This window comes from Rattus norvegicus, chromosome 16 (assembly GCF_036323735.1).
Source record: "Rattus norvegicus strain BN/NHsdMcwi chromosome 16, GRCr8, whole genome shotgun sequence".
Classification (NCBI taxonomy): domain Eukaryota; kingdom Metazoa; phylum Chordata; class Mammalia; order Rodentia; family Muridae; genus Rattus; species Rattus norvegicus.
This window is the reverse complement of record NC_086034.1, coordinates 50553109-50574798: the sequence shown is the minus strand read 5'-3', so window position 1 is coordinate 50574798 and position 21690 is coordinate 50553109. Positions and strand designations below refer to the sequence as shown.

General features: G+C 42.8%; 1 protein-coding gene across 22 annotated transcripts in view; it reads right to left on the bottom strand.

The window, feature by feature from the left end:
* Positions 1–21690, bottom strand: part of Tenm3 (teneurin transmembrane protein 3) — a 2726621-nt gene that overhangs the window by 136554 nt on the left and 2568377 nt on the right. For all 22 annotated transcript variants that reach the window (XM_063275416.1, XM_039094506.2, XM_039094513.2 and 19 more), the window contains one exon: positions 10081–10203. In XM_063275416.1, coding sequence (XP_063131486.1) covers positions 10081–10203 — 123 coding nt within the window. The remainder of the gene's footprint in view (positions 1–10080; positions 10204–21690) is intronic.

Sequence of the window (21690 nt, the reverse complement as noted above, 5' to 3'; positions counted from 1 at the left end):
TTTCCCAGCTTCCATGAAAACATCACCAAAGTGGTATATTTAAAGAAAGTCTCTAAAAAGCACTTTGATATCTGAAGACCATCCCATGGATAAGTTTACCAATCATGATGACTCAAAGCATTTAACACCATGTTGGTCACTATGGACTTTGGTATGCCACTGAAAAGTATTTTATGATAGTGAGAAATCATTAAAAGTCACAAAATAGTAAACATTTCCTCACATGTAGCACAAATCTGCCTTCTATAAAGGATGGGAGAAAACTGGACTATAGTTACTAAAGTTAAAAGTAAAGGTGGGAAAGAAAAGTCAAATGTCAAAGTCTAACTACAACTAAGGAGGGCAAATGAAATCCCTTCTGGGTCTCACAGAGGCACTAATGATCAAAAGGATAGGAAGAAAGGTGGGTATCTATATACAATCAATAGCCCACACTTCATTCCATGCTCTAACATGAGGTCCGCTCATATCTAGACTTTGAAGATCTCTGGGAGAGCACACCTATTTATACAGGACTGCATGCCATGACTTAGCATGTGGATACAGAGTATTATCACATTATCATCCATATAGAATAAAACAGAGCTGCTTGGCACTACTTTAATAGAGAAAATCAATACAGCTTATAATTAAGAAATATTATACATCACAACAACACTAATACTATAAACGATATTGAATAAAGCTCAATGCTGTTGTAGCCCGGTTAGTATCATCTGCTCAATGCATAGGCAGTCAGTAACCTGCTACAAAATGCAGCTCTCTGAAGTCGTCTCATACATGAGGAAACTGCTACACAATGGGCACTCACATACATTTTAAGTGCATCTGTAATTTAAACAAGAGAACCACACACGTGTGTATTTACACACACAGGCTTCTGACTCCTACTCTAGAGGAAAGGCTTGTGTTTGCTTATTTGTTCTGTACTGGAGGAGTGGCTTACCATGCTAACAATGTGGTGATTTATCATTGCCAACCTGCTGGGGTTATATTTTCCTGTGAAAGACACGCCTGGCATATCTGTTGAGGACGTTTCCAGAAAGGATTAATATAGGGAAGACCACTCTTAAAGTGGGGAGACTGGATGGAATCAAAGGAGCCAATGGAGAAAGCAGGAAGTCCAGTGACAAACTCTACAAGCAGAAGCTACATGGATCTTCTGACCTCACCCGTATCTATGTCAGATATTCTGATAGAGGATGGCTCACAAACTGACCAGCATCTATGGCCTTTCACTCAGTCCTGGATTATCTTAAATTTGCTTACACAAAATTTCAGTGTTTGTCTCATTGCCTCTAACAGAGATTCCGATAAAAAGTGGAGTCTTCTGTGGGTCATCTCTTTTCCATATCACGATTTCTAATTCAGCATGATTCCTGATTCTTTGCTTGGTTTCTGTCTTGCCTAACAATCCTGGGCCTTTGGGAATGACTGTCTGTGACAGTCTTAGGTATGTCCCCTCTCCCCCAAACTGCTATTTCCCTCAATGCCCTGGTTAGTACATACCATATAATATATGCTCAAAAAAAAATCTAAACATACAAGCACTATGCATTTAAAGGAAAAATAAGAATAAGATTCTTTTCATAAATCCTATCCTCTAAGTAACCAAAATATAAATAATTAAGGAATTTCTATTACAGTTTAATAAGATAAGATTGATATTAATGTGAGAATCTATGCTTTAAAAGGATTTTGCTGTAAATTATAAATACGTAATTGGATTAAAAAATAATGTAAACCAATGATTACTGATATGGGTCATAGATTAATTTCCTACACTATTATCAGATTTAAAGCAAACTAGTACTCCATAAAGAAATGAGAAGTCAGACAATTTGCTTAAGGGCCAGCAAGTGACAGAACACTTCTCAATTACTTTACCTCACTGATATTTGCATATACTTTAGACAAAATACTGTCCTGGCCCTTTAAATACTTTACATATTATTTTCACTTATTCATTCAACATACACAAGTTGTGGAGGAGTTTGGCCAGTCTCTAGGGAAGAGGGCTATGCTAGGCCAATGGCTGTGCTAACAGTAGCTTTTGAGAGTAGCAGGAGAGTAACAACCTTTGCCTTACACTTCTGCAAAGACGGCATCATTACAGTAAACATGTTTATATTTCTCAACAATGTACTGTATATCACACACCATTTGCAGTACTACTCAAAACTATTTTATCAGAAAAAATTCACGAGTTACTTCTAGTTGACAAGAAAATGTAGACGTAAGGAAACTAGGGATTTAAGTCACCTAAAGTCATGTGGATAGAACCTTGATGACTGAAGGGGGGTCATGTGACTTGCCATTATCTGTGTCTGAAGAACTGGTGAGCAAGAGAAGAGACAACATAACCAGAAGCTGCTGTAGCACAGGTGGAAAGTGACAGAATTCACCAGCTTAGGGAGTTAGAGTTGCCAGGGCTTGCAATTGGGCTCAAGAGGAAACGAAAGAAATCAGCATGTCACCTGATTCCCACTATAAGTCTCAAGTGAGCAACTAGGTGTTATTTCCTACGACAGAAATCCTCAAACAAGAGGCAAACCTGGAAAGAGGATTTGACAATTGTGTTTTCCAAAGATGGCCACAGTCTCCATCCAGCTCACACGCTCTTGTACAGTGTGTGTCTCTCTGTGCACTGGCTGGTTTTGTGTGTCCACTTGACACAAGCTGGAGTTATCACAGAGAATGGAGCCTCTCTTGAGGAAATGCCTCTATGACACCCAGCTGTAAGACATTTTCTCAACTAGTGATCAAGCGGGTAGAACCCAGCCCATTGTGGGTGGTGCTATCCCTGGGCTAGTAGTCTTGGGTTCTATAAGACAGCAAGCTGAGCAAGCCAGGGGAAGCAAGCCAGTAAGTAACATCCCTCCATGGCTTCTGCATCAGCTCCTGCTTCCTGACCTGCTTGAGTTCCAGTCCTGACTTCCTTTGGTGATGAACAGCAATGTGGAAGTGTAAGCTGGGTAAACCCTTTCCTCCCCAACTTGCTTCTTGGTCATGATGTTTGTGCAGGAATAGGAACCCTGACCTACCTGAGGGCGCAGCTATACCTCTCTTGGGCATATACCCAAAAGATGCCCCAACATATAACAAAGACACATGCTCCACTATGCTCATAGCAGCCTTATTTATAATAGCCAGAAGCTGGAAAGAACCCAGATGCCCTTCAACAGAAGAATGGACACAGAAAATGTGGTACATCTACACAATGGACTATTACTCAACTATCAAAAACAATGACTTTATGAAATTCATAGGCAAATGGAGGGAACTGGAAAATATCATCCTGAGTGAGGTAACCTAATCACAGAAAGACATACATGGTATGCACTCATTGATGAGTGGCTATTAGCCTAAATGCTTGAATTACCCTAGATGCCTAGAACACACGAAACTCAAGAAGGATGACCAAAATGTGAATATTTCACTCCTTCTTTAAAAGGGGAACAAGAATACCCTTGGCAGAGAATAGGGAGGCAAAGTTTAGAACAGAGGCAGAAGGAACACCCATTCAGAGCCTGCCCCACATGTGGCCCATACACGTACAGCCACCAAACTAGATAAGATGGATGAAGCAAAGAAGTGCAGGCCGACAGGAGCCGGATGTAGATCTCTCCTGAGAGACATACCCAGAATACAGCAAATACAGAGGCGAATGCCAGCAGCAAACCACTGAACTGAGAATGGGACCCCCGTTGAAAGAATCAGAGAAAGGACTGGAAGAGCTTGAAGGGGCTCGAGACCCCATATGAACAACAATGCCAAGCAACCAGAGCTTCCAGGGACTAAGCCACTACCTAAGGACTATACATGGACTGACCCTGGACTCTGACCTCATAGGTAGCAATGAATAGTCTAGTAAGAGCACCAGTGGAAGGGGAAGCCCTTGGTCCTGCCAAGACTGAACACCCAGTGAATGTTGGGGGGAGGGTGGTAATGGGGAAAGGATGGGGAGGGGAAGCCCAGACAGAAGGGGAGGAGGAAGGGTTAGGAGGATGTTGGCCGGGAAACCGGGAAGGGGAATAACAATCGAAATGTAAATAAGAAATACTCAAGTTAATAAAGAAAAAAAATATAGGGAATTTCTTCAAACCCTTAGAGACAAACTAGTGTGATAACAATAGCCTGTATTTTTCTTTTTTCAGGAATCACTTGGATTACACTGTTCAAAAACTGAAATGGAGGTTATTCATTCTTTTTTTTTTTTCTTTTCTTTTTTTTCAGAGCTGGGGACCGAACCCAGGGCCTTGTGCTTGCTAGGCAAGCGCTCTACCACTGAACTAAATCCCCAACCCCGAGGTTATTCATTCTTGATACTAGGGGTCTGTTTTGGGGAGTATTGTCAGTCTGAGTGGTATAACGTCATTTAATACATAAATAAATATGTATATGGCATTTGTCTATAAATACACTTACATGTATGTGTACAGCAATTGTACACAATGCAATTGGACTGTGGCAGAGCCCAGCTCCAATAAGTCCATCTTCAATACAACTTCTGTACCCAATTCCCAGGAAACATTGCAGAAGAGGGGGTGCAAGCTTAACTCCCCTTATTGTGAAGTTGGGATGACATCAGTTAAAACGCTTTTGTGGTGGTGAGGATTGAACCAGGGTCTCAGACAACCTTGGCTAGTATCTGTCACTTGGTCAGAGCACTCAACTTCCTGGTGTGCTAGATGTCTGACGCTAAGTCCAGAGAAGCCCTGAGCTTCTGTGTGGGTCAATGGGAAGGAGTCCTCTTGGGATACTCTCCCTTAGAAGCAGCTTCTGCATTCTGAGAACCTAAACCAGAGGGGAGGGCTATGTTCAGATGGTCCTTCCTACAGCCACAGCGCAGCCGAGCATACACCAGTATCTAACATCGCTGCTAGCCAGTTGAGTGAGCCGTCTTAGCCTTCCAGCTTAATGAAGCCTTCAGGCGGCCTCGGACATCTGGAGGCAATTGCATGAGGAGTCCTAGGCAAAAGCAGACGAACGGCCTAGGCATCTGACAGAATGGCGAGGGATGAAAAATGCTTTCTCTAAACTGGTGAACTCTGGGGTGTTTTCCTATGCAGTGCTAGAAGGCCAAAGTAGTTGGTGCGCTCAGTTTTTGACACTTGGAATTTGCAAGGCTGAGAAGACACTCGGGTGGAAAACGTCCCAGAGAAGTACCGACTGGTTTTATATAGTTGATGTCTGGAGCTAAGGCGTGCAGCGTGGGCTGCACTTACTGATGGAGCCCAAGTTACACAGAAGGTAACTAAAGACAAGAGCAGATGAGACCAAGTGTAATTATATTACGACAGACCAGGGGCCTGAGAAATCGTCGCATTTAGTGACCAGATGAAAGGGGATGCTCTGGATAAACAGATGTTGCTACTAAGAATGGAGCAAAGACCTGGCCATTGTGGTGCTATCCAGACCATGGCGGTGAATATTTCAAGTAAGATTTTTAAAATTAAGGAGCACCCAAAGATGGAAAAAAAAAAGACCTGCAAATCAGAGAACAGTGCAGAAAGGAGACTGTCATAGACATAGGTAAGGCGTGGATTTAGAGTCTACACAGTATGTCCTGGAAACTGCCTTTAAGGAAAGAGGAGCATGGTAGGCTGGAGATGGAGAAGGAGGAGGCCAAAGGCTTTTATTTTTCATGAAATCTAAGAAACAATGGGATGTTTCTATGCTGGCTAGACCATATCAGCATACTGGGGAGAGTTTTAAAAAAGATTTATTTTTGTTATTATTTTCAAATTATGTGTGTGAATCTGTGTGTGCATAAGTTCAGTTGCCCTCAGAGGCCAGAGGCATCATATCTCCTGGAGCAAGAGTGGTAGCTGGTCGTGAGCGCTGATATGGGTGCTAGGAACGGAACGTGGGAATGCTGAAAGAACAATACAGGTTCTGAACCCCTACCACCTCTCCAGCCCCATAGCGAAGAGATTTTAGGGTCAAGAAGGTTAAACAAACACCCTTGAATGTTGGGAAAATGGTGGAAGAAGAGATTCACAAACATGCAATGTAGTCTGGTAGTTTATATTGACTGTTAAATTAACGGGGTCTAGAATCACCTACGAGGCAGATCTCTGGGACTGTCTGCAACTGAGTTTCTAGACTGTGTTAACTGAAGTGGGACTAATTCCATTAAATATTGCGGACACCATACCATGGGCTTGGGTTGAATAAAGTAGGAGAAAGTGAACCAAGCATTCGTTTCTGTCTGCTTCCCATGGATGCGATGCGATCAGCTGCCTCCTGCTGCTCGCACCACACCCTGATGGCTGTCCGGTCAAACTGTGAGACAACGTCCCCCTTCTTTAAGTTGCCTTTGTTGGGTATTTTGTTCCAACGATGAGAAATGTAGGTAATGCATGTAGAATAGAGATTTGCTTACAGGAAACCAAGAACAGGCACTCTGGAGGTTTCTGTTTTTCTGTTTAGTAGATTGCAAAGTGGGGTTTGAGATAGAATAGGGCAAAATCACTATTGGGAATCACGGAGGCTAGCACAACACAAGGAAGATATAGTGTGGGAAGCCAGGCGGCTGAGGTTGGCAAGCCAAGAAGTAAGTGTTATTAGTCTCTCTTTACATGTGAGGGAATCAAGGCTCAGAAGGTTAACTAAGTGGTTATAAACTAAGCACGTGAGGAGCTCACATCCGAGTCCAGTCCTGTGTAATTCTTTCCAGTACATTAAACTAAATGAGTCTGTTGGTCCAGGGAGTAATTTTAGTTTCTAGAAGGAAGCTATTTGAGATCCAAACTCTAATCTTGCCTCTTGGTCCATTTCTGTTAGTGTCGTGAGAGATCCCACACTTATGCTGTATCATCCCTACCGTTCTCAGCCAAGGAAAAACATTAGGAGTTAGTAATGGATAACAGTATCACCCGGATTCTCCTCTTAGATGTCACCACTTCTGAGGAGCTTTGGTGCAGGACTGAGGGCAAGCAAGAGCCATCCGCACAGCGACTGTTTCTTGAACGGGGCTTACGTTCAAGAAACAAAGAAAGCAAAACAGAGCCACAGAAGTGAAGAGTATTGCATTTCAAAACCTGGAAGTAATTTCCGCATTGTGCTTAGCACAGTTAATTCTAGTGAATTTTGTGAGAGACTTTGAGGCCTTCTCCAAGATTGTGGTCAAAGAGATTATGTGATCTGCTGGTCTGGACGGTTCACAATTCTAAGTTGGTGGGTGACAGACGGGTCATGGATATTGCAAATTTACCAAAGAGGCCTTTTTTCTTTTCCCTTTTGTTTTCTTTTCCTTCCTTTCTTTTCTTCCTTCTTTTATTTCTTTTTTTTATTACAAGAAGTAGATTATAGGCTCCTCCATTCGTGCAAATACATCTCCTCCCAGCCCACTGAAGAACTAAATACCTAGCGTCTCTACTTGAAAAACAGACAGAATTACATCTTTACAATGTGGGGATTTGGGGTTTTATCTGGGAAATAGTAAAATAGGCAAGTGAACTGTGTAGGTCACATTTTCAACAAAGTCTGCGCTAAGACACAGCCTCCTCTCCTACCCTGACCAGAGATTTCTATAAATCCTGTGGCTCTGTAGCCAGGCTGGGAGGTCTGTTCAATGGTGTTCACAAGTGAATCAGGAAAGGGAGGTCTGTGACCGTCACTTTGGGAAAGATTTCTTTATGCAACGATGGTAAAGATACTGTGGGTAAACTTACACACAGTCACTTCGGTGGTATATATTAACAATCTGCTGGGTGAGAGAAGTCATTTTTGAAACTTTAGCTGACCGTAAATGATGACATTATTTTCATAGTAGCATTTATTGGGGGAGATAGAATGAAACAGAATAGAAGGAACTGGAGCGTGTTTCTCCATGGAAAGACAAATATTGAGGAATTTCATTTCTAGATGATGACCATGTGCATGGATATGCAGGTTTGGTGAACATGTATTCTCTCTGCTACTATCGTCCCCAGGCTTAGTAACTGTATTCAGAGATCTCTTAGGCAGCCACACTATCAAGAGACTGTAATCCTGGGGCTGGGGATTTAGCTCAGTGGTAGAGCGCTTACCTAGGAAGCGCAAGGCCCTGGGTTCGGTCCCCAGCTCCGAAAAAAAGAACCAAAAAAAAAAAGAGAGACTGTAATCCTACTGTGTGCTTCAAACGTTCTGGAGCTGAGAGGATCTCAGTCTATTCTAGGGTTCTTCTAAACTTCCTTGCAAATCTGAGTGACAAGTCGCTTTGCCCAATGTACCAAAGTAAATAGGTGGAGGAACTTGGATTAGAACGTGTGCTTCTGTGCACCGAGACACGCTCATGAGAGTTAATACTCCTGGGAAAGATGTCTGCAGCTCCGACTGAGCCCGGAGTGAGCATCTCTGCACCAGCAGCTGTCTCAGGGTCCCTCATTTTGAGCTCAGTGACGCTAGTTGGCTACAATGTTTTCATTTTAATGACAACAGGTTTGGAACAAGCATGGAAGTCCTTAGAACTATGATTTGCCACTTGTAGAAATAATCCCTGGTGTAACTCATAAGTTCTATTTGACTAGTTTTGTGCTGATCATCCACTTAAAAAGGTAGCTTCAATTTCAGGCAACACAAATAGATCTTAATTCCCGTGTAGTTTCCTGATCTGTTTACACATGGCGCCAATGTTTGAAAATACATAGCAGTCATGCTAATTAAGCATTACTTCGGTGAAACGTGCTACTTGCAGTTTCAATTAGGAAATATTTCTTCTCCGTCACAATCCCACTCTACAGTGATGCCCTGGGGTGACGTGGCAGATACCAGATTATAGCTCTTTGTATGAAAGTTTCTACATGGGGTAATATTTACTACTATTGTGAAAAATCTAAGGTTTAAAACTCCTCAGTCACCTTAAGGTAGAAGAGATGTGGTGTAAACAGTGGCTCTCAACCTTCCTAATGTTGCAGCCCTTTAATATTACAGTTCCCTATGTTATGGTGACCCCCAACCAAAACGTTATCTGTTGCTATTTCATACCTGTAATTTTGCTACTGCCACGAATTGGAATGTAAATACTGATATGCAGACAATCTTGGGCAGCCCTTGTAGAAAAGGGTCCCTTGATGCACAAAGGGGTCACGGCCCCACGGCTTGAGAACTGCTGTCAGAGAGCAGCATTGTCACGGTAAACGATGAAAGGTTAACAACTGAGAACATGTTCAAATCTTCAGCCCACCAGTAAAGGAGGGCTTCAAAAAGAGGCGACGGCTTTGTTCTCTCCTTGCAAAAGAATTGAGGCGTGCGAGATGCAAATCACTGGTGGGAAAGCATAGCTCAAATGCCCCAGGGAGGGAGCAGAGGAGGAAGAGCAAAGGAAATTCCTTAAAGCAGATAATTCATCGCATGACAGACAGAAGACAACGGTGTCTGGGAGGTTGCTTTGAGAAATAACTCATCAACGTTTGTTCTTCAAAGTGGCAGAGGACATCACTGCCAAGGTGTGCACCTGTGCACCCATAAATCACCTGAAACTACGTCCAACACCAATGTATGTATGCATGTGTCCATTTTGAGGGGTTTATATTGGAAAAATGAAATACAGCATTCTCTAGCCACATAAATTCCATTTTTATTCAGAGACCATTGATTGGAAAGTCTCTATGACCTCAAAGTGCAAACTCTAAAAGGTTTGGAGGAAGGGCGACTTGGGGAAAAGGTCAATAAGTTACAATCCTTTAATGTGGTTTATATTTAAAAGCTTTTGTAATAAGATTAGTATGCTATCTCTACTCCATGTGCAAGTCCAATTAAGAAAACGTAATAGACCCAAGGTACCCTGAGAGGTGACATTCTGAACTGTATCTAGTTATCTCCTGAAAACAAAACCTGGGACATGCTCAGAAAAAGGGAATGGCAGAAGAGACAAACCATCAGCCACCAAAGGCAGACAATTGTACGAGTCCTGTGATACACGTGTTGAACTTTCAAATAAATTAGTAAAGACATTCATGAGCAGATGATATCTACCACCTCCAAACCTCTCTTCTTTCTCATACGCTGAATGCAAGCATGGTTAAGGCCAAGTTTATGGAGAGTGACGTTAAAGAGATAAAACAAACCACATGCTCCATGGCTCCCTCTTACCATTGTCGCCAGAAGGTAACGATACAGTGTGTGTTGGCACGGTGTCAGAGTTCACTTTTCCATTCTCGAATGTGTCATTTTCCGTCTGCTGTAAGTGCCAGTTGAGGCCAAATAGATGCATTGCTGGGGGTAAAGCATACAAGCTGTTGAAAGGTCTGCCACTCCACACGCCAAAGGCGAGCGCTTAGCATGTTTATAACAAGACTCACATGTAAAGTTTACATTCCCATCTTATGAAGTAACAGGAATAATTGTGCAATACAGATCATAAGCAGAATTCCTCAAACACATGCAATCTACACGGTGTGCCCTGCACATGACAGAATTTCAATAATGATCGAGTGTCACTCAGTTAATGGGCACCAGGAAGGACTTAAGCACGAGACACTATTTATTCTGGCTTGTCTGTGTTCCACATTTTAAGAAAGCCGTGGAATCATCTGCTGCATCACTCACCAACCCTTCTTGAACACGTGTTGGTTAAAGATTTAGCAGGCTGTTACAATTGCGTCATGGTCTCCAAAGCCACGACTGTCCTCACTGGATTGTGCTGAAAAGCCAGGTCTTGTTTCACAGAGGAACTGGATAGCATATGGGATGATCAGGGTGGACTGAGATGTGTGAAACAAAAGTACAACAATCTTTCTTCCCTCCGTCCTCCTTCCCCCCCCTCCTTCCTCACCCTCTCTCTATAGCTCCATCTTGGAACTCTCTACATGCAGCAAACAAGTCCTTGAACTCACAGAGATCCACCTGCCTCTGCCTTCTCCACGCTGGGATTACAGGTGTGTGCTACACTTTAAATTGAGGAGAATCAATTTTAAATTTATAAGCCTGTGATTCAAGCCACCAGCATGCACCTATCAAATAAGTCATGGGAAGTGGGAAGGAAAATAATTTTATAAAATTGTAACTCATATACGGCTATTAAATTTTTTTGTTTATCAATTCCTTGTTTAAAATATTTAGAAAAGAGAACTATATGACAGGAATACGAGTGTATACATTTAATACATATGTTAAATTTTAATATTTTTATTACTTTGTGTAAAATATTCATATGTCACTAGCATTTTGGCCACTAATAATGACTAGATGTTGACTTCCACTATATGGAGATAGTGGAGAAATGACTTCCCCAGGAAGGGCGCACTCACAGAGAAACCCAATGACCGCCATGTTAGGGTATGATGAAAGAGAATTTTGTTCTGATATTTTGATCATTATGTACACTGCAATTTACATGTGATCTGGAAAAGGACTGGTGTTTTTTCAGAAAGCATCTTAAAGGTGGTTCTGACTCTGACAGAGAACTGTTATTACATATCCAAGCTGTGTTGTTAAAAAACTAAAACAACAAACAAGCAAAAGTAAGTAACACCAGGGCAAAGAGCACCGTCGTTGATGTACTTACACTTAGGTTCAGTCCTTAGTCTAGTATCTAATCTTTGGAAAATCAATGATCCATATCGTGTTGACTGAAAACTGAAGCAGGTCTAGCTTATGTAATGCATATAAAGATTCGACAGAGTATAAGAATTGTATTCGGGATTCAGCAGGCATTTTTCCTCTGTAAGTATTTTATTTCTGTACTCTAGATTTCAGATTACCAACGCATGCAATCTGTTGGCATTGCCTAACCAGACCATGGTGCCTTTCCCTAAGCATTCGTTCAACTACACAAAGCTGGAAATCCACCTCATCGCTCAAGATGGTGGACACGGACATCTGGGAGAAGAAGACTATCTAGACTGCATTGATGCTTTTAAGTTTAAAGCATTTTTATTGTAAATTTATGTGTATGTGTGGATCTTCTGGAATGGGAGTTACAGGCTACATGTGCTGTCTGTCCGACACGGGTTTGGGTTAAGTTTAGGACTCACGATACCTTGTATAGGTCAATGGTTATGTTAATTCAATGGAGGAAAACGAGCAGTACGTCCAGCTTCTGAAAAATTCAAATCTAAGACAATATTCTGTAAGTAAGATGGTAGTTTTTGAAAAAGTATAAACCTTGAATGAGTAAATATGAAAGATATGCAGATTATCAATTAATAAACGGCTCCTTCAGTAGAATGCAGGAAAAGCATCTGACTGAAATCTATTATTATTATTATTATTATTATTATTATTATTATTATTATTATATACATGATAGGTGGGATGTTAGCAATTTCAGGATGTTGTCCTGTTAATAAGCTCTGCCATAAATGCACAATGTTAGTAAGAAATATAACTAATGGAGTGATGTCTATGCTGTATATCTGTTATAAATGCATAAATGCCGACTCCTTGTTTAAAGTCTGGTCTTCCAGAGATTCTGTTTAAAGTCTGATTTTCACGGATTAAGTTATAGGCTTTAGAATTCTTGAATTTATAAGTCGTCATCTTACAAGGGGGTTATATCTTCATATGTCATTTCGCATTAAATTACATAGTGTGTGAGCAGCAAAATGTCAGGAGCTTTCTAAACATTTATCGCTTCACACACTCTTCAAGGTTTTACATACTTCAGCAAGTTCTGAAGAAAATAATGGGAACTGGGTCTGCAGACGGCAAAGGGTTGACAGGTGTACTCTACCACATCAACAATCAATTCAGACCGTCTCCGGCTTCCAATGGCTTGCTTTTGGGGTTTTCAACTTTACAAGGGTACAAAAGCTACACACCTCCGTTGGACAACACAGCTCGGATTTGGGTCTTTTCTTGGTCCAGCAATATGGAGTGAGCTTCGTTTTCACAACATGTGGCAGGGTCACTGGGCTACAGATTGTTGGTACTCATGAATCACAATTCGGGAACAGACTCCCCAGTACTCTTGATGTTAACCCGGGGCAGGAGGTTTGGTAGGAACCACACACTGAGTGCGTTTCGTTGTCCGATGTTTTCAAGTCCCCCGGGGGTTTATTGGGATAAAACTCATTGCCTGTATTCCACAGGGACCAACTTTCCATGAGAAATAATTGATCATGATTGTCATGCTTTACATTACATTTTCTTGAATGATAGATTTGAATGTATTCCTGGTTTTGATAGACTTTGAAGGGTAGAGATAATCTATAAGATTGTACACAGATAGCAAATGTAAGGATGTTTGTAGTAGGAGAGCTATTTTCTTTGCCAGATGGATAAGAGCTTTTATTACACATGTGCACATGTGCGCACACACACATGCATACACACACACACACACACACACAAAAACACATATGCACGTACAGTGTATGCCTGCACAAGCACATGCACACATTCACGCACGCACACATGCACTCAATCATTACAACAATTATAGCACCACAACTGATGTCACATCTGGCTCACTAAAAACAGAAGGCAATGGGTTGTTAGATCTTAGGATATTACCTACATTAAAACTGCCATTGTTTGGAGTGAGCTCTGAGGTTTGTGTGTACCTCAAGTTACACACATATCCATATGTAGGGTTAACGGGAAAGAAGAGAGGGGCAGGCAACAAACTTGGTCAAAATTGTCCCACAAATTACTAAACAGTGGTGTAATAAAACTACACGGATATGTTGGCAGACAAACAGAGGGAAAATTAGCCTAATTAAATACATCTGCAAATAAAGATGAGTTCAATCCTGAACTGGAAAACAGATTTGAAGCCATGGGAAAGTATTTGCCGCATTCTTCATGGTCACCATAAGCTGGCTTTCCAAACCTTCCTTCCAAGTGTCATTATGTTCAAGACTACAGCTACATTCTGTCAGAGCCTAAGTGACAACTAGAATAACGGTGCACACAGAGGTGGCTGCAGAACAGGATGGAAGTGACTCCGTCACGGGGAGAACAGTGGGACGGGTTCTGTGCACAGGTGTCTGGAAGGAAACGCTATGTTCAAGCAACTTCCGGCACTGTGTCAGTGACTGTCGGTCCTCAGCCTCCCAGACTGCTCTGCGGTTTGAATCTCTGATTTGTCTTGGTAAGGGGTCGGGGAAACCTTCTGCCTGTGTGAACTTCTGGTAAGATTGGAAAGGTTTCAACTTATTGAAAACAGTATAGTGAGCCCTCAGATGGGCGCGAGTGAAGGAAGTGTGAGTACACGCATCCTGGATATTATTCAGACGTAAGAAGGCACTATTGCTGATACCAAGGAGCGCTTGCTGACAGGAGCCTGGTTTGGCTGTCCGCTGAGAGGTTCTACCAGCACCTGACTAAAACAGATGCAGATACTCACAGCCAACCATCGGGATGAGCCTGAGGGACCCCAATGGAGGAGTTAGGGGAAGGACTGAAGGAGCTGAAGGAGATGGCAACCCCATAGGAAGAACAACAAAGCAACCAATCGGATCCCCAGAGCTCCCAGAGACTAAACCACCAACCAAAGAGTACACATGGAGGGACCCATGGATCCAGACACATATGTAGCAGAGGATGGCCTTGTCTGGCATCAATAGGAGGGGAGGCGCTTGGTTCTGTGGAGGCTCGATTCCCCAGCATGGGGGAATGCCAGGGTGGTGAGTCAGGAGTGAGTGAGTGGTTAGAGGAGCACCCTCAGAAGCAAAGGAGCCGGGAGGGGATAGGGGGTTTGCAGAGGGGAAACCAGGAAGGGGGACAACATTTGAAATATTAATAAATAAAATAATTAATTAAAAACATTAATTGGAGGGAATCACACTGTATACAGTTACAGATGAAATGTGAAGACCTGTGTCAGGTAGAATAGTCTAATTGCAAAAGGGCGAATATGGATCCACTCACACGCCATTAGGAAATTTGAAATTCATAGCAAAATCCAGTAGAGTGCTGGCTAGTAGGGATGATGGTGGGGGATGAAATAGGTGGGGGTTGGGGGGAGGCTACTTAATGGGCATGGAACTTCTGTCTTGCATTTTGAAGCAGCTTGGGAGACTGATTCCATAACAATGCAAACACAAGTTAGCATGTCCAATCCGTCCGATTAACTGGTGTCCTTGGGAAGTTGACAGTATGGAGTCAACTTAATTTTGCTTCTACATGTGTGTGTTCCTGTGTGTATGCATGTTCCCATGTGTTGGGGCACATGTCTGTGAGCCCATGGAAGCTCTACATTGGCATCCAGGTCTTCTTCACTCCCTCTCCACCTTTTGCACGGAGTCAGGGTTTCTCAGTTGAACCCAGAGCACGCTGATCAGCTAGTCCTTCGAGCCAGCCAGTGTGCCCTGAGGCTCTGCTCTCTGCCTCCAAGACGCATGGGTTTACAGTGATAGCCACACCTCTCCGGCTTTTGGAAACCTTTTGAGATCTGAACTCTTGTCCTCATGCTTGCTTTGTAAGCCATCTCCTTAGCCCCTGTGGCTACAGGGGGTGTATATAATAAGACTCCTTTCAGTGGTTATGGGATCTCTTGGATTGCTTCGTCAAAAGTAGCCTCTCTGGAGACTCACCAGTGGTATCTGTCAACGTCAGCCACCCATCGTCACCCATTCTCAGCCTTCTCTGGTAGTTCACCTGCATGGTTTTTTGGTTTTTTTTTTTCTTTTTCCCTAGCATTTTGACCATTGCTTCTCAGGTAACCTCAACAACTCCTGTGTGAGTTTTCTGATAGGCTATTTTGTATAATACAATATCTCTTCTCTGATCTCTGAAAGCCTTGTGACTGTTTCCAGCCATAAAATGTGGCCACAGTCAAAGGGTATTACTTCCCGAACTAAGGTTGAAGAGTCAGGTATGTAATTTGCCGCCTATCCATGTAGGGATCACAGAAGCATGGGCATGGGGACCTTGGCATGAGTCCTGGAGCACATGAGAGCAATTGTCACACTGTACACGCATTTAAGGAAAAGTAAGGCAGCGTGTGAGTCAACTGTAGTGGGAGACTTCTGAGGTGGTTCAAAACAGTCCCTGTCTCTTGGCACTCACTCAGGCCCTCATGCATGTCCCTCCCTTAGAATGCGGGTTCGACTTAGTAACTTGCTTGTAATGGGAAGGCATCAGGCAGGCACCGTGGAATGTCTTTTCTCATTTGAGGTTCTAGAAGGCTTGAGCTTCTGTTTCCGTTGTTCAGATCTCTCCCTGGCACTGCTTGCCATAGGGAGAATCAGCTGCCACATCATGTATCAGGTAGTCCCTCGTAGAAGAGCCCGTGTGGTGAGATAGGACCCTCATAACTCCCGTGAGCGAGCAGGAGGCACACTCCTCTAGTATGAGTTACGCTTTCAAATGAGATGTCAACCCCAGCCTCCAGTCCAACTACAATCTGAAAGGGCTTGAAGTAGGGGGACACTGCTACCCTGAAACCAGACTTTACAATGGGCAGTGCCTTGAGATAAGCATGTCGTGTGGGACTGCAGAATTTGGAGGTCATTTGCTCCCTGCTGACTTACTCAACTGTTGTCTCATGTACCCCAAAGGGGTGAACACACCCCAGACCTGGCCTTGACTCTCTTTTATCTTCATTGTGTTTGTACCTTCAACTTGTGATTCCACGTGGACAGATGACTTTGGGATTGGTGCTGCTAATAATAAAAAATCTTTCTAAATTGCCTCATTTCTAACTTTACGTTTTACATCTGGCATCCCTAGAAAACCCTGTCATTATTTGGCTTTCTGGGTTCCCCCTTTTCTCCACCATATCAGTTAAGGTGTGGCAGTGGGGTCAACACAAGCCAAGGTTGAATCACAGCTCTGTAAATTAACGGGTTCCGAGTTATTATCTCATTTCCTAACTGCTCAGTTTTGTTGCCCCTGGAACAGAAATTATGACTGTTTTATATACATTTATTTTAAAATTAAAGGTGGTGGTCACAAAGGCCATAGAGTTGTGGTAATACTTAAGAAACCCTAGCTTTCATTACTTGTCATCAAAATGCAAACCCTGGGCTGGGAGAAGGCTCAGCTGTTAGAATGCTTGCCACACAAGCGTGAGGACCTGCATCTGGATCCCGGTATATAACAGTCTGGGGGTGGTGGCCTGAACCTGCAGTCACAGTGCTGTGGGTTGGAGACGAAGGGTCCCCAAGTGTTTTCTGTCCTGGAAGAATCAGGGAGTTCCATGTTCTGTGTGTGATCCTGAGTTCTCAGGAAGCTATTCCACTTCAGAAACACGGGCCTTGTAGACCATAGATCTTTCAGATCGGTGGCTCTCAACATATGGGTCATGACCCTTTTGGGGTGGTCAAACAACCCTTTCATAGGGGTCACTTAAGATGACCAGGAAACCCAGCTATTTGCATTACAATTCATAACTGTAGCAAAATTGCAGTTATGAAATAGCCACGAAAAGAACTTTCTGGTTGGGGTCACCACATGAGGATCACTGTCTTAGATGATTCCCTTGCAGTGCAATTTTAAATTAAGTTGTAACATCTGCCATTTTCCCCTCACAAAATAGAAACTAATGTGAGTGATAAAAAGTTATAATATCAACTCTCTGAGCGGCTTACATGGTGTTTAAGCCAAAGATGATCATCAAAACCTTTGCTCCAGTCAAGCAGCCTCCTCCAAACTGTTTCTTTACAACAATTCTCTATTATTATTATTATTATTATTATTATTATTATTATTATTATTATTGTGTGTATGGATACACACACATCCATCATGGCGAATGTGTGGAGATCGGAGGACAACTCTGTCAAGTTGTTTCTCTTCTTCCACCGTCACGTGGGTTCCAGGAGTTGAACAGACTTTTCCAGGCTGGAGCTGCAAGCACCATTACCCGCTGAGCCCTCTCGCCAGCCCCAGAATGTCTCGTTTTAGGCTGGCTATCGTATCCTTGGACTGTAACCAATTTTTATGATTTTGAAAAAAAAATTAAAGTATTTCTTACATAGTTGACCAACATTCTCTCTATAATCTCTTAGGTTTTTGCCCTTGGTGGGTTTTTCTAGTACAAGTTAAAGGGGAGGGGGGCCCTCATGAATTGAAAATAATTTTGAGACAGTGTGTTGGTAAAGATGCATCAGTAAAATTTTACGAAGGGGTTTTCTTTCAGATCTGAGGACTATTCCAGTGGGGAAAATCACAGCATGCATCCTCTCCATGTTTTCAAGGTGGATGGAGATTAAGAAACCCACGGCTTTACTGCTACCACCTACCTCCTCATAAGAGCGGGAAATGCCAGTGTTTTACCAGTGTAAGTTCATTTGACACTTAGCAACGAGCATGTAGAACACTTGAAACCAAAAAATGTGTAATTAAATAAAATTATATACCACCAAGTAGCAAATTCAGTGCCATTTTTAGATTCCTGTTGAGAGGAAAGGTGCCAAATTTGATCTTGTCTCTGGGGACCATGCCACTGAAGTTGTTACCACAGCTACTATTATTTCTACTGGCTGTCTGAGACCTCGCATCCTGCCAAGGGTGGCTGGGAAGAACGGCTGGTGACAGCTGGTGACAGAGTCCAGCCGTCTGCCAGAACCTTGGAGCAAATGACAGGGGATGTTGCGAAGGGAACACAGAGGCAGCCCCCTTTGCTACCAGCAGCCTGAAGCCTGAGGAGTACACTCCGAGTTCCTGGCAACACTGAGAAAGGATCTTAGCAGGCCCCACCATTATGGCCTAAATGCTGTTTAATATTACAGGAGCGAGGGAGCCATCTCGCAAAGACAAGAGGCACAAGATAATATGAGAACTGAGGTCTGGTGGGGAGAACCGGCTTCTGAGACGTCATGCTGAATGTCTGCGATTCAGTCTTCTTTAGTGTCCCAAATCCGGAATATTCACCCAAGCGAGCAAAGGCCTAGTTTCCCGATCCTGTCCCTTCCTCTCTCATCCATCATGAATGTGTTCCCCCAAATAATCTGTGGGCAGAAGACTCGTTACAGACCCCTCAATAGAAGCTGCAGGAATAAAACCCAGAGCTGACCTTTTTACAGTCAGTGGGACAGTTGCAACACAGACTGCCGGGATAGCCTTCGTGTACACTAAAAGGCACCTGAGTCGAGTGCTGGCCTCCAGTCTGCTGCATTCCAGCTGGCATTGCAGCTTATTTAGGTGAAAATCTACAAAGTCTGCCTGAGATGGTCTCTAGATTGCTTTTAGATTGACCTTCTATGACGTGTCAATAGATTTAGGAATCTTTGGGGGAATAAAAAAAAATCTGGGTATCAATAAAATATCAACATACTAGAACACACCTTTGCTCCTTTTTTTAAAATTTCAAATACTACCCTATGTAGTTCAAAGTATAATAAGACTTTAACTTGGCGTACGTATCTTGCTTTCACTCAACTTCATGAATCTCTAACTCTACGTGATGTACGTGTGGAATGACTAGGTTTTACAGGGAAAAAAAATAAGAAAAATACTCCTAAATATGGGGCCGTGATTATACTTGATGCATACTTCCAGAGAGCAACCAAGGTTTCTACGTAAGACGGACCCTCTCATGTACAGACGGTAGCTTACAATGTGGACCCCCGTGGTCTACGCAGTCATTAGGAAGACATCATTCCCCATAAATTAGCTTTTGTTTGGATTTCCCGCTGTGTTTATATGCATGTTGACAGAATGCGTTAGGCAATATTTTGGCATTTGAATCCATTACTATTGGTTATTATCTCTAAAGGCTAATATTAGTTCAGAGCCTACGCCTTGCTGACCCACATATGGGTTTTTCTGAAGTCAGTATTTCTCCACCTCCATACGTTTTCCGGTTGTCAAAGCGACAAAAGATTACTCTCTTTATCAACTACATGAGGGGTTTTGTATGCAAAAGCACCAATGTTTGATGTGGCAAGTTCCCCTGTGATTATAAAATCACAGGCTTTATGAATGAACAGATGTAGGGAGGGGAAGGAAGAAGGAAAAGGTAAAGGAACAGCTGCCTATATTTCATATGTCTACTACGTTTTTCTTCTCCCTCCTTTCTTTTTGGTTGTGGGACATAAATGAATGGCCATCAATGTGCCTTGATTTGACATAAATACATTTAACTCCTATGTTTCCTTCTGCCTTGTTTGATTTATATTATTTTATGCATGACGAGATTTTTAAAATTCTTCTAATAAAGGTAATTTTTTTTCTTTTCTCACTCCATAGATGTAGTATAAAACTGCTATGGATACACCTAGGTAGTGGTCTTCCCCGCTGCCCACTGACAGCCAAGGTAGAGGCTGAGGAAAGTAAAGCTACTGTTTCGGTCACAGAGAGAATGAAGTTATCGTTTCTATGGTAGACTTATTTTCCTACTGTTGTTGGGTTTTTCTAATTTGGGGGGGGAGGGGTAACTGATTGAAAGAAGCCTTCCTTCTCCTGCTTAACAGAAAAAATGCCTTACTAATATACTCCTTACTCAACCGGCCAAAAGGGGCGTGCCATTACCGGCCCACAGGATCTTGGAGGACCAATTGTCAGTGTTAAAGAATATGGCTATTTCAAGAGCATTCAAAGTACAGAATGAAATCATTTGTGGGGTTTGTGTACTAGTCGCTGCCTGCCAAAACGCTGCTTGGCCTCTATCGGGAAGGTGGCAGAGGATTCGTTAGTGACAGTTACTAGCAGCTGGCCACGAAGCCCCATGGTTCCTTACTCAGAGTCTTGTAGCACTACTGGCTCCTTCGTGGGATTGCCTATGTCACAGCATCTTTCAGAACTACACATCAAATGTTTTTGTTTGCTAATGACTTAACTAAGCGAGCGCTTTCCCCTCGGCTTCATCTGAATTTTTATGAAGGTGGTGGAAGGGCTGCGGTGTAGCTCAGTGATGGGGCTAGGTCCCCAATACACACACATAAACATACACAAAAAAGTCACAGAACATAGAAACACAGCCCCCAAAAGAGAAACATTGAAATGTTAAGATGATTTACCATTATTAAAAGTTCGAGCTATTACAATATGAAAATTCTTAGAGGAATGTTGGTATATTGAATTATGACAAAGTCTACCAAGGCAGCCCCTTTGTAACATTGCCATTCTAGTACAAGGTGGTCCCTTTCTGGAGAATGATTCGTGTGCATGCGTGCATGCATGTATGTGCGCGCTCGAGCGCCTTTCAGCACATATGTGCACACATATAGTTTCAAATGGAAATTGGAAATGACTTCGGTGACCATTGGGGGCATGGCAGCTGACGTGACATAATATTCCTCATTCACACAACAAAAACTTTGAGCTTTTCCCCATCAAGTTCCACTGTCTGGGAGGAGTCTACTGCGACATCAGCACGTGGCAGGCCAGGGCAGCTGTGACTGACATTTACCTCTGCACCCTGGACTGTCACCTCAGCCCTCAGTATGGAGTGGAGACAATGTCTTGGGAAGCCAGTGACCCCAGGCTCATCTGGGATCACTCACCCTGGGAAACACTTTGGCCTAATCATTAACTAATCATTAACATACGTTTAACTGTTATTTAATGATTACTTTAGAGTGTCTGTGGACGGCTTTCAAAACAAAACCGGGCGGGAGCTGCAGTGTCTGGCTCCAGGAGATTTGTTTCCGGTGTCAGCTTGCTTCTGTACTCGGTGGTCTCACTCTCCTTGTCTAAAAATAAATGGCCCACTTTCCCGCTTTAGGCATGCATCTCTTCTCTACGTGTGACTCCTTTCTGAGGCGAGCAAGAACTCCGAAGAAGCTAAAAGCGTCTAAAAATACCCCTACTCCAGAAATAGAAAATAGAGATGTAAGTTGTGATTATTTGAGATGGCTGAAATAATACGGT